Genomic DNA, 13,626 nt, shown 5'->3' with positions numbered 1-13,626 from the left:
TTATTTATCAGTTCATATACATTTATACACGAGAGCTATTGAGATAGAAGACTGATTTGTATCTGGGAGTTCTAGATGACAAGAAAACGTGTCAGTAAAAACTTTTTAACAAAAAATAAAACCGCCTTCAAAAATAAGCGCGTTACAAAACACGGAGAAACTAAAAAGCCAAAAATAATAAACCTTTCAATTCAGATTTCTTATCGTATTGCAATAAGCTAAACATCCAAATTATAAACAAATCAATTATTTTTGTAGTCGGTACCAGACCTGTTCGTCGCCTTGCTATTGCCTGTTTGCCCCACCCAACCATACACAGGCTGGTACCGACTCCAAAAATAATTGATTTGTTTATAATTTGGATGTTTAGCTTATTGCAATACGATAAGAAATCTGAATTGAAAGGTTTATTATTTTTGGCTTTTTAGTTTCTCCGTGTTTTGTAACGCGCTTATTTTTGAAGGCGGTTTTATTTTTTGTTAAAAAGTTTATTTATTTGTTGATTTTTAGTGGTTCCTAGTGATATTATATGTATCAGTCCGAATACATGTACAGTAGTGAAAGAATTATCCTTTAACTCCTAACCATTGAGGAGTTGACCTTCCATCATCAGCTCAGCCACATAAAATTATTACCATCAGACGTAAATACTGGTGTACCTTTGAAAAATAGACTAAAAACATTACATGTGCCTATAACATTTGAAGAGTTCCCTCGATTTCTCCAGGATCCCATCATCAGACCTTGACTTGGTGCCAATGGGACCATCTCGGGGTTATACCGGTTCGATCAAAAAAAAATTTTTTAAATCGGTCCACGATTCTCGGAGATATCGAGTAACATACATACAAAAAAAAATTAAAAAAAAAAAAAAAAAAAAAAAAAAACATTCAGTCGAATTGAGAACCTCCTCCTTTTTTGAAGTCGGTTAAAAATAACCAATACTTAACAAATATTTTCAACATTACCTATGGCTACATCATTCTTCAAACATTTGGTTTGCCGACTTTAGCCCCAATTTTCGAATGAAACTCTAAACAGTAACCTATCTTATCAAGTTTTGTATCCAGTATTAGATTTAGAAAGCGTCTAGCAGTTTTTGATGAATAAGATATTTATGACGGTTGAGAATGGCATAAACTATATTCCAATAGCCGCAATATAGTCTATACAATTCTTATACATATCTGCAAAAATCAGGTAACAAGTTATCTAATTCTGGATTCAACTTACGGTACTCGTATTGAAATCTATTTAAAGGTAAGATATTAAATAAAACAATGGGTATGGGTTAACAACTTTCTAATAATATGCTATGTGTGATAGAACTAATAAATTTTACAACAGTAAACAAAGCCCTACATTAAGTTTAGACTATAATATATGCGCTGAACAGTGTGCTCAGAAATGTATTACTGCTTTTAATTTTGTATCAAGCTAGTGTTCATGTACAATTTGTACCGTATTAGAGTGAACATATTTAACTAAATATGTTAAAATCCTTGCGTTTTCCATCAATGACCATACTACCTTATATCTTTACGATTCATTGACATATACCTACTGGTACAATTTCAACTCCAACATACATCTACCAGACCCTTTAGCACAACTTGCCTTGTCGCGCGCGAGTCCATACATCAAGCGCGACTTCAAGTATGGACTCGCGCGCGACAAGGCAAGTTGTGCTAGAGGGGCAGGCATACTCAGAAAACAAATTACAATGATCAAAAAAGGATAAATGCAAACTTTCTGTTTTGGTTAATAATATTATAATAAAGATTTAAAATGTTTGATATTGCGTTACATAAAACCACATCTATACCGAATAATATACGATATTACATTTAAACCAGTTAACTCATTGAGATAATTTAAATGCTATATAAAATAGCTTTGTATAATAGTTTAGGAACATGTTATGATAATTCTACACGGAGGCTTACAAGCATGTTTTGCAATGACTATAATTTCGGACTTGGATTGGGAGCTTTAATGACAAGATGATTTTAATAACAAAAGATTCGATTATAAAAGTGCTTGTCTCAGCTGATACAATTTAAAAATACAGTTTTCATAGTGACTATTGGCAGTAATAGCAACACACAGCAACCCTTTAACTAACGGATCCTGCACACTTATAATGTAATTTAAAGCCCTGTTGTAATGACGCGTCACCAAAATAGGACTAAGACCTCGTACAATTTAATGGAATATGGTATCAAAACCAAGGGAGTAAAATTCGATTTTTCTACCATCTAAGGTCTTAGGCGACCTTACGCCCCACCACACGTAATAGCAAAAAATCTAAGCTACATTAGATTTTCGAGCAGTAAAATAACTAAGTAAAGCAGGTTTTTGTACTGGTGGTTGTGACAACCCTAGTGGGACAATATTGATGGGACGTCATTACAGTTATTCCTAATTCCACTAAACCCCTTTCATCCTTTGTGATAACCAGCAGAGCTTTTCCATATCACGGTCCGACAATGTTATAAATTGATTCTTTCTGGAAATTTTGAAGTCAAACGTCTGTTTGTGCTTGTTATCACAGTTCACTTGTGTTTCGCTGATGTTTACTTGTGTAAGTTCTATTGGCCTTTCTTGTTCGCTATTCGGAACTAGACTGTGTCACTTGTCGGTCTCGTTTTCTTTGATTGTGGCTCTTTTTTTGGTGGAAGATTTGGATTTTGAGACGGGAGCTTCTACATTGTCTTGGATCTCGGTGACCGTGGCTTTGGTCAAGCCCTGCGCCTCTGTGTCCAGCGGAGGAAGGTCCAACAAATACGGCATCATGCTTCTGGACTTTTCCTCGGACGACAGCCATTCCATCTATAAATATATAAATCAAATATTAGTGCACATTAGGGTTTGTAATACATAAGTTATATTTGATTAATTAAAATCATGTAGACTTTTTTTAACTTCCTTTTCCACTGGAAAATCTTAAAAAAAAATAAGCTGCCGTAACTAATAATACAACACTTTTATAATTGAGAATATACAGCATAATATGTATAGCATAGATGTCCATTTACAATCTTCTGGTTTCAATAACAGTTGTGTACTTTATATTTTTCAATAAAACTACACGTCAATTATTTTTTTATATCTTTTCTAATGCCGACAGCGTTACTTGTCTAGTGATTGTGTGTCACTGGCACAGACTACCTCAACTATAGACGGAACATTCAAGCCAACTCAAAGTCACCAATGTCACCATACATATGATTTTTCGTAGTAATTTTATATAAGAAACGCAATCGCAATTCACAACTAGAACTCATCAAATTTAGGAATATTTGTAAAAAAATAGTTTTAGAGTTGAACCTGGGTTGTTATATGTAGTGTAACCCTCTTATTGATAAAAAAAAGTTACTGAACTGATTAGTTAAAAAGTGTTCTGTCCCTTTCTCACAAAACCAGAAGTCAGCATGACAGAGACAAACGAATGGTTCATAAAGCGTTTATGAATAATGCCATAAGATGCTATTCAATAGGGAACTTGGCTGTAGTTAACAGAAAATATTTTATACCATGCACGAAATAAAGCATCAGATAATTATAAGAAAAACATGGACAGAAGTTATTTTTTAATTCAATTTCTATTTAACAAGTCAGGTTGAAATTTATAAAGTAACTGAGTTGACCGTGACGTCACTCAATTAGATTGCATATAAATTCCATATTAGCAAGTCGTTCAAATTCGTTTTGAGTTCTTAAAAAGAAGCTGATTTGACTAGGATGCAAGTAGCCTATTGCGCTGCTCAATACGTGAGATTTTACGAGTAAAATTGGTCATATGTTTGGTGAGCACGGGCTTTTTGTAAACGCTTCACAACGGGTAGTCTGTCTGTAGTGAGTGATGAGCTGACCTTCTGCCGGTGATCCTTGACGGCGTCGTCGCAGATCTCGATGCACATGTCGCGCGTGAGGCGGCCGTCGTCGGAGGCGTAGGCGGCGGCCTGCCACGCCACGCCCAGCTTGGACAGCGCGCGGCCCGACATGCCCGCCGTGCGCGCCGCCAGCAGGCTGCACAGCTCGCCGTAGTCGAACTGGTCCACGCTCAGCCGTCTAAACACCAAAACTAATAAGTCACTCGAAGTCAACAGCAACACGCTGAGATGAGACCATTTCGTGGTACTTCATCCCTTTCTGTTTGTGTTGTTATGTTTGATTCACAGACCAACCCCTATAGACATCCATTACAAGACGACTCGCAGTCGCCAGCCTTCCTAGTATTTGCACTGATATAAGCGCGGGCGCTCGCCGTGCCCGATCAGTATCAACCAAGTAACAGACCCGAAAGCAGCGCGTGTTTTTCGCACTAAAAAATTGGAAAAGGGTATTTTGATGCCTTAAAGATGTCCACCTGTAGTGTGAAATGGTGTGGAAAGGTAACAAGAAGCTCAAATTTAAAAACAGACGGCATTACATTCCACAAATAAGTCATATTTATAATTTATTCAGAGCCGGCATAGGTCAACTTACATTGGCCACTTACGCGTCAGTAGAGGGACAGTCATACTTCTGTCCCTTTTCATCTGGCGCGACTGCCCGCCATCCTTGAAACGGCCAATCACAGCGCGCTTAACACATTCCCCGCCCGCTCCTCGCACCCCAAACACTGGTGACTCGTATCGCGAACAAAATATACAAGATTGCCACTCTATAGGAGGTTCTCTGTGGTTTGATTAGTCCTGACTGTGCTCACGAATAAATTCTATTCTATTCTAATAGAGACACCTGCTTTGGCGAGCTTTCACCAGGTTGCGTAGCTAGAGCAAGAGCAATAGAGATCTACGAACGTTTCGTTTCGTGAGCGTTTGTGCCATTCGGCTACGTACCCTGATTGTCGCAAATCTGAAGTTTATTATACTCATTTCATTCTACCATTTAAAAGTAACAAATCACATTTCAGTCTCCATAAGGATTTAGAGGTGTCGCATTGCGTATTATGACAGACAATTAAATTCTAAAATGATTTACAATGGATTAAATTGTGCAAAATGTGTAATTACTAAATATCTGCAGTGAGATCGAGCTTTTTAATAATTTTCCAGAGAGAAACTAAATCGAGCTTTCGCCATTACTACTTGTACTATTATAAATATTATATATTCTGTGCTTCCGGCCCAGACCCGAATATTTACCTCTTTCCTTCAGAAGCGGGCTGGAGCACAAATTTGTCAAAGTAGAGGCGGATGAGCCGCTCGCGCTCCTCGAGGCCGGGCAGGCCGAACTCGATCATCTTGTCGAGGCGGTCGTTGATGGCCGAGTCGAACTGCTGCGGCGTGTTGGAGGCCAGCACGAGCATGATGCGGTTGCTCTGGTCGGACGTGCGGTACAGGAACGCGTTCAGCGCCGCCCGCAGGTCCTCGCTTATCCTTTCCGAGGAACGTTTCCTAAGGAATGCGTCGGCTTCGTCGATGAATAGAAGTACGCCTACAAAATTTCACTTGTATTAATGTCAAAGTTGGAAAAATAATGGATTGTGGTTCTGGCAGGTAAATTAATATGAGAGTTCTCAACAAGTATTATGACACTACAAGATTATTTAGCGCATTCTGCAAGTACTGGAACGCGCTTCTATGTCAAATGTTTGTTGGATACATTTACACATATACCTTTCTTGCTAGTGTTGGCCCAGTCGAAGACCTTGTGGATGGCGGCGACGGCGTCCTTGCCCATGGGCGCCACGTCGCCTCCCGTCAGGATGGCGTACTCCATGCCCGAATGCTTCGCCAGTTTCTGTAACAACCATTCATAAGTCATTTAAAGAAATCAATACACATTTTTGAAGAATGACAAACTGAATAATGGTCGGCAAGCATTATAAGATAGCCGCGGACTATACGCGATGTGACCTAGATATTGCAGCTAACCCTTGATCTAACCAGATCTAATGATATTCCTTCAAGGTTTTGGTCGAGATTTGATCTTTTAACCGTTTAGTATTCTTCATCGAACATGCTCGTGTCGCCACCGGTACGAAAATATCGAATAATTATCAGACTGCGGCGAAATGCGCAACGGCAGTTCAAATGTTTATTAAATCATGACCAGACATATATGACTACACGCCATGTTGCGGAATTTCATTACAACTATTTTCTTCATACTAAACTGAACTGTCACCCCATACATCAGAATAACAGCGCCCTTTTGACAATAGTCACATATTTCTGGTCAGGCTTTATATTTATTGTTTATTTCTATAAATAGCCATAGTAGATGTTATGGTTGCACCTTTCCAAAACATTCGCATGTGTTTACATTACGAATTATGACTGACCTTAGAGAACAACGTTTTGCCGGTACCAGGCGGGCCGTACATGAGGAGATTCCTATAGAAGCCCTTGTTCATGCGCGTGTTCTTGGTGGCGATGGCGATGTCGCGCAGCCGCCGCTCCAGCATGGGCGCAAGCACCACGCCCGCCAGCGCGTCCGACGGCTTGCGGAAACTCGCCACGGCCTTCGACACCGTCAGGATCGGGTGCTTCACCGCTTCCAGGAGAGAGAATCTCGATGTTTCGTTTACGAGACTTGGTTTACCTGAAACATGATTAAGACTAAGTCTTGTAAACTAAAAGACCAGCAGCACATCTCGGACACTGGAGATCAAATATATGGAAGAAGTAGCTCGTGTAGGTGAACGGGCACCATGCTTGTATGAGTGAGATATAACAGGTCGATTGTTCGCGTTTTTGACAGGCGGTGACTGTGAGGTAACCGAGAGGGGGTGGGCGGCACTTTCAGCGGGGAGCGGGAGTGGCCATACTGTATGATAGTACTCTTTATTATACTGTGCCGAAAAGTACGCACTAACTCCATAGGCCATATTATATCACTCTAGTGTGCTTGGCCCGTTGGTATTCTTGCTCCTCAAATAATTGTAAGAGGTGAAGTTTTTGAGAGTATCATGCATGATCAGTAACTAGCACATGCAAATACCTACCTCACCGAAAAGTAGCCTTCAATGAGACCAACTTGTAGCATGTAGTTAGTAAATATTATTATGCAACCCAGTCAATGCTAAGATTGCTTAGTCATTAAATACTTACCAATTCGAGCTTCAATGAATCTTGCAGTGACAGAAGTGGCTCCCTTGGCCGTGTAAACTCCGAGCGCTACAAGTGACAGGCCTCCGGCTGCCGCCAACGTCTTGTCCCAATCTGTCACTAATGCATTTAACCCCGTGCCTATCACACTGCCTGCTGTCCTGTTTTAAAAATATTTCATTAATTGGTCTTATGACTATTTTGCTTTGTTATTTAAAAATATACGGTGACGAAAATTAAACATAAAAGATAAAGATAACACTTCAAATTCATGTGTTAAGTATATTTACTTACTTTATGCTCTCCAAAATAGTAGTACGGTTCTCAGCAGCCTTCAATCTGATCTGTTCAAGATTGATGTCTCGGTTTTCTCTATCAGCCTTTGCCCTTGCTCTCGCTTCGGCTTCAATAGCCTTAAGTTTGTTTTTCTCGCGGAGTTCCATTTCATGTTCTATTGTAGCGCGACGCAAAGCTTCTTGCTTTGCAACACTTTCTTCTTGTCTGTATAACATTAAAAAATATTTTAAAGTGGTCTGATACACACTAACAGCAATTCTCTGTTAAGCCCTATGGTATTGAAATCATATTACAATGTTGATCGGTGGAAATGTGACTCTACAAGTCACTGAAAAGATTAACACTTGCAATTCCTAGACAAGACCTTGGAAAACAACATTTTTGGCTTTGAAATTCCTAATAGTTTTAGTATTAGGAATTTCAAAGCTATAAAAGGTGGTTTTGATGGCTAATGGTTTTTTTTTCTGAAACATCAACTGACAACTAGTATATTGAAACCATATCTAAAGGTATGAGTATGTATGGCAAATAACTATAGGCAAGTTAATGTTCGAGGACTAAAGAGCTTTGACCATCTATGTACCTTCTATGAACATAAATGAGTTTCGTTAGATTTTTAACACATTTTCTCCTGCATCTGATCTATTGACCTGACACAGGTATGGTTCATTGCATTGTTAAGTAATTGCTGTAGTGAAGGTGTTAATGAATGATATTACATACAGGATGAATAAATAAATACTCACTTCTTCAATATTTCATCTTGTGACCTCTGTTGTTGGACTAGCTGCTCCTCATAACGCTTCTTTGCCAATTGGTCTTGATATTGCGCCCTCATTTGGTGTTGTTTTGTTTCTTCCTGTAAAAATTTAACAGTTTTATTCAACATCACTAAAATATTGGGTTGGTAAGAAAGTAATGAGCGAATCATAACCAATATTGTAATTTTTTTTTTAATTTATTATTTTAATCATTTATCAAAAATATAACGGCCTTCGTTATCTACTACTTGTCTCCATCGTTCTGGTAAAGAATGAATAGCATCGGCGAAGAAGTTCTTAGGTTTAGATTCAAAAAACTCAGCTATGTACTGTCGTAGATGGGCTTGATCACAGAATTAGATTTAGATAGAAGAAACAAGTTCATTCATTTGTATGGCGGCCGAGCGTGTCAGATTTTGTACTGAAGTTGTTACTTGCCTATGATTTTAAATATGTCTCAGGCCCTTGAGTGTTCATATTTTTTTGTGTTGTTGCAATTAATATTACTTAAAGAGGCATTATTAATGTTTTTGTTCACTTCAACTTACAAAAATTGACGCCCGAAAGCTGCAAGCTGCGATTAAAGACGGACAACTCAGTGGATTTCACTGAGTTCATTTGACACGCTAAGTAGATACGTTTGCTTGATCTATGGTATATATGACATCTGTGGGCTTGATCATCGAACTTTTTTTCATTCAAGGCATTGCTTAGCGATCTGAACAATGCGTAATCCGTAGGTGCCAAGTCTGGAGAGTACGGTGGATGAGGTATCACTTTCCAACCTAGCTTCAATAGCTTTAGCCGAGTCACTTTTGCAATGTGTGGGCGAGCATTGTCGTGTAAGAAAAAAACTTTAGCATGCTGTGGACGATTCTGACAGATTTTTTGGTTTAAATTTTCAAGCTGATTACAGTATACTGATACGGTAACAGTCATTCCACTTGGTAGGAGTTCCCAGTGAATAATACCATGAATATCCCACCAAACGGACAGCATAACTTTTTTCGGGTGAGGCTCTGTTTTTGGTGCCTCTATTCCTTTTTCGTTTGGAGCTAGCCACTGACGTTTGCGTGTGTGATTTATATATAAGACCCATTTTTCATCTCCAGTGATAAGATGGTCCAACCAGTTGAATGTGCGGCGAAAAGACAGAAGTTGTATGCAGATATCGGCATGGCGGTTTAGTTGATCTCTATCAAGTTCGTGCGGTATCCAAACACTGTATTTGTAGTTTTTTCCCAACTCGTGTAAATGTGTTTCTATGGTGACATGAGAGCAGCCTAACTCGGTAGCAAGAGTACGACTCGTTAGCCTCGGATCTCCTTCAATTAAGGTTTTTAATTTGGCTACATCAATCTTCACCGATCGACCAGACTTAGGTTGATCTGATAATGAAAAGTCGCCACTACGAAACCGCTGGAACCATCGTTTCGCCGTGGCCTCAGACACAACTTCAGGAGCAACACGCTGACATATATTACGCACTACTTCGGCGGCTGAATGGCCAGACTGAAATTCATATAGTAAGCAATGCCTTACATGCACTTTTAATTCGTCCATTTTCTTCCTTATATTAGCTCGGCGACAGCTAGTGAATGACTGACGAGAAACTGTGCGACTCGCCCTTTATATACTTTCGACCATAGAAGATTCTAGAACTCTCTCAAAAATTTTATGTGGAATTCAATCGATCGCTCATTACTTTCTTACCAACCCAATAGATACCATATACCATGCATATCTCATGTTTTCGTTCATACAAAGTTTATGTTGTATGTTGTAGTGCAGATCTTAAATAAAATGTACTATTTAAAAATAAAAATCTATTTTTATATCAAAAGATTATTAGATACGGACTTATTTCCTAGAGTAACTAAAAGATAACTTTCACACTCACAAAACCCTGAATGACATATTCTCATTAATTGAGTCATCATCAAAGATTAGTAATGCAGAATGGGAGAAACAATTAAACGTGTTTGTAAAGATTGTACTAAAAAGGAAATAAAATCCTGAGAAACTTGATAATCCATACTAATATTATAAATGTGAAAGTGTGTGTGTGTCTGTTTGTTTGTCCGTCTTTCACGGCAAAACGGAGAGATGAATTGACATGATTTTTTAAGTGGAGATAGTTAGTTGAAGGGATGGAAAGTGCCATAGGCTACTTATTGTCTCATTCTAATCCCCCACTTACCTAAAATGGGGGGTGGAAGTTTCCATACAAACTTCCACCCCCCATTTTAGGTAAGTGGGGGACATTCCGAAATTTTCAAATTTAACGCAAGCGAAGCTGGCGGGAAAAAGCTAGTATTACATAAATTCAAAATGTTTATTTAACAATAATCTTCTCTACCTGCAAGGTCTTTCTTCTTTCTTCATAGTCAACTTTCTTCTGCTCCACCTTGGACTGCTCTATGGCCGCTTCATATTCTTTGATCTTAGCCATTTGCTCTTGTTGCCGAGTGCCTTCTTGTAGTTTGCTGAGCTCCAGAGCATCTTTCGCATGCCCTGTGAACATTATTGGAATATGTAGTTAATTGTAGGGCTTGCAATATCGGACGATTTTCAATTCCGGAACTGGTTTTCGAGATTGGACTTCAATTCCGGAATTCCGGAACTAGTTCCGGAATTGAACAATTTTTTTTTTGTTTGGTTTTCTGGTGGATTTCTGATGAAATAATACAATTTTAAATTGAAATTTACTATTAATCGACGTTTAAGATAATAACTCCCTACCTGAAAGGCATATAACACTGCAATTTTCATTTTAGTAATTTTATTATAGGAGAGTCCATTTTGTGTCAAAATCGGTCTTGCGAAGTATTTCGAACAACAGCAAACGATACAAACAAGGTTTTAGTGCCAGTTTTGTGATAGTAGTTAACATTAAAGTAAATATATTTAGCATTATCATTTAATAGTATTTGACACATCATTCAGTAATAAAAACTACATATTTTAGACAAAAACTAAATAAAATTACCCCAAATACAGTGTTTTCCTTCTGCACTTATTTCATATTTGAGGCTTTACAGCAATATGGACGAGGACAACATTACTGTTTTATCAATTAATCTAATAAAAACAAGGGTTAAAAATCCATATGCATCGATTGTCCACCGAAATAATGTAAAAGTAATAATTTACAAGAATGGCACAACGTCTTATTCACATAAATGTAATAAAATAAATATTGAATTACCTGTATCAGACTCGAGGCCCAAAAAGTCAGATTTCCTGATTTATACCTGTACATGTACAATTGTACATATACACCTTGAATTTTTGTAGAAAAAAAGCATACTTTTTATATCCACCATTTTCCATAAATTGCAGTAAAGTCCACCAGTTTAGTAAAATATGCACACGTCTTTGTGAAAAGTAAGTAACTACGACGTTATGCTTGTGAATGAATGTAATAACAAATACTACGATTTGCATTTGAATTTATGTTCGCAAAACCAGAATGTGATAATGGTTAATATTAGCGGGTTAAAATTTAAAAAATTACACTACTTATCTCGCTCTGTCTAGCCCCTTTAGGCCATAAAATAGGGTACCTACCTGAGTCCGAGCAGTGTCTAAATTATGAATTTACATATTTCTTATAATATATTCTGTGGTAGTTTTGTAAAATAACCAGGCTGATATTACACGTTTTCATCTAAAATATATATATTTTCAATTCCGGAATTTTCGAGATTATGTGTTTCAATTCCGGAACTGTAATATCGGAAAAATTGTCCGAAATTCCGGAATTTCGAGATTCCGGAATTCCGGAATGCAAGCCCTAGTTAATTGTATAAAAATATTGATTGTATAGTTGCATTTTATAATAATATAAGCCTTTTATTCAGACAATTATTTTTACAAATTACATTTCTTTTAAAGTTTACAAATTTTAGTTTTACATTAATATTCATATTTGATTTTAGACAACATCAGTTTGGTTTGTTTGCTATTTGGCAAAGGCAAACAGTTGCATTTTAGAAAAATAAAAATGGCTAAAGCATTCAATTTTATGTCGTAAAATAAGGGCCAATCCTTGATAACGCTTTTCTTTAACTCTCACCATTAATGTTTAGAGAGTCATTTTAATTCATTTTATTAACACATAGTACTCTGGTTGATGATCATTAACATGTTTCACTTGAATGGAATTAATATCACATAGTTTCAAGGTTCCATAGGCACTTACGAGCTCATGTTTCTCGTAATAAAATATTAGCTGTTTTTGCTGAAGTGTGACATACTACGACGAGTTATGAATGTTTTACTAAAATCCTACATATTCATGAGCAATTCTAAACACCTAAGTGTTTATTTATTGCTCATTAAGTTAAAGCTACAAGGCATTTAGCCGTCAGCAGTGTGCTTTTAGGTTATAGGGTCGCATTATGCAATAGTATGAAATATGACTGATAACAGTGATTATAGATCGAACTTACTGGACTGCTCCAATTCTTTAGCGGCCTGTGCAGCTCTTTCGAGAGCACTGGAGTCGAACCGATAAGCTTCCATTGCTTTCTTTTCTGCTTTTGTGAGGTTAACTGGGGGTGCCGCCGCACCCCCGTTATTACCCGACGGGTCATCGGTTGGCGGCTGCGGAGGTTTCGTACTATACCCAAATAACCAGGACATAGTTCACACAGATAACTTTAATTCATTAAATATGCAAAATAAATGGGATAAAAAGATAAAATTCCAATACGACCCCCGAGGATCTTCTGTCGGACTGTCGGACAAAGCTGTCGGACGGCTTATCAATCCTACCAACCAGAACCACAGATAGTAGAGAGGAGGTAAAAGAAAAAATACAGATTACATAAAATGTCAAACGTGAATCTTCTTCCACACGATCGGACCAAAGATCTATGGTCCTGATCGTGATCCGGTACGCCGTGTCTGTAAAGGCCTTAACATATATACGATTTTATACTCTGGTATAAATACTGTCAGTAAACAGTCATGCGAATTTCGCGCCCTCATTTTTTACCTTAAGTTAAGGCAATGGCGTCCTGTGGTCAAGTTATAGGCGCTGACAAGGCTCTAGGGGACGAGGCATGGACGAGGGTCATGGATCCGCACATGACATGCATTACGCGTAGCTGTGGTCAATTACATACCTACTTCGTTCGAGTTGACTCCGTAGGCAATTTGGGAAAGAGAGAGCTCAAGTCCTGTCCTGAATAAGGATGTGGGATAATTTTTAGGGATGTACCGACTATTGATTTGGCCGACTACCGACTAGTCAGCGCTTGGGTGGCCGATTAGTCGGCCAAAACAGAATTTTTGGCTAAATTTAAATTTTGAATGTCATTTTTGTTCCTTCGTTCGCCCTTTTCATGATTTTTTACAATTTCGAAGGTATATGAGAATATGTCTACGTATACATTTTCCATTTTTAACAACCGGTTTGCCGGTTTAACATAGTAGGTAGTGAATTAGTGATCCTGCTTATGAAGTTAATAGTCCTAGTAGGACATTTATTTCTGTGATGA

At 38.0% G+C, this 13,626-nt stretch overlaps 1 protein-coding gene across 1 annotated transcript; it reads right to left on the bottom strand.

Moving 5' to 3' along the window:
* Positions 1 to 1,285: 1,285 nt before the first annotated feature.
* LOC125240939 (ATPase family AAA domain-containing protein 3A homolog) lies at positions 1,286 to 12,863 on the bottom strand. Its single transcript, XM_048149142.1, has 10 exons — positions 12,574 to 12,863; positions 10,479 to 10,633; positions 8,105 to 8,217; positions 7,356 to 7,562; positions 7,065 to 7,222; positions 6,296 to 6,555; positions 5,628 to 5,751; positions 5,154 to 5,445; positions 3,876 to 4,074; positions 1,286 to 2,832 (listed from the first exon to the last, which is right to left on the bottom strand). The coding sequence occupies exons 1-10, from the start codon at positions 12,764 to 12,766 to the stop codon at positions 2,632 to 2,634; spliced, it is 1,902 nt and encodes a 633-aa protein (XP_048005099.1). The 5' UTR covers positions 12,767 to 12,863; the 3' UTR covers positions 1,286 to 2,631.
* Between the last annotated feature and the right edge of the window lie 763 nt (positions 12,864 to 13,626).

The sequence above is a fragment of the Leguminivora glycinivorella genome, chromosome Z, assembly GCF_023078275.1.
Source record: "Leguminivora glycinivorella isolate SPB_JAAS2020 chromosome Z, LegGlyc_1.1, whole genome shotgun sequence".
Classification (NCBI taxonomy): domain Eukaryota; kingdom Metazoa; phylum Arthropoda; class Insecta; order Lepidoptera; family Tortricidae; genus Leguminivora; species Leguminivora glycinivorella.
This window is presented reverse-complemented; position numbering and strand designations above follow the sequence as displayed.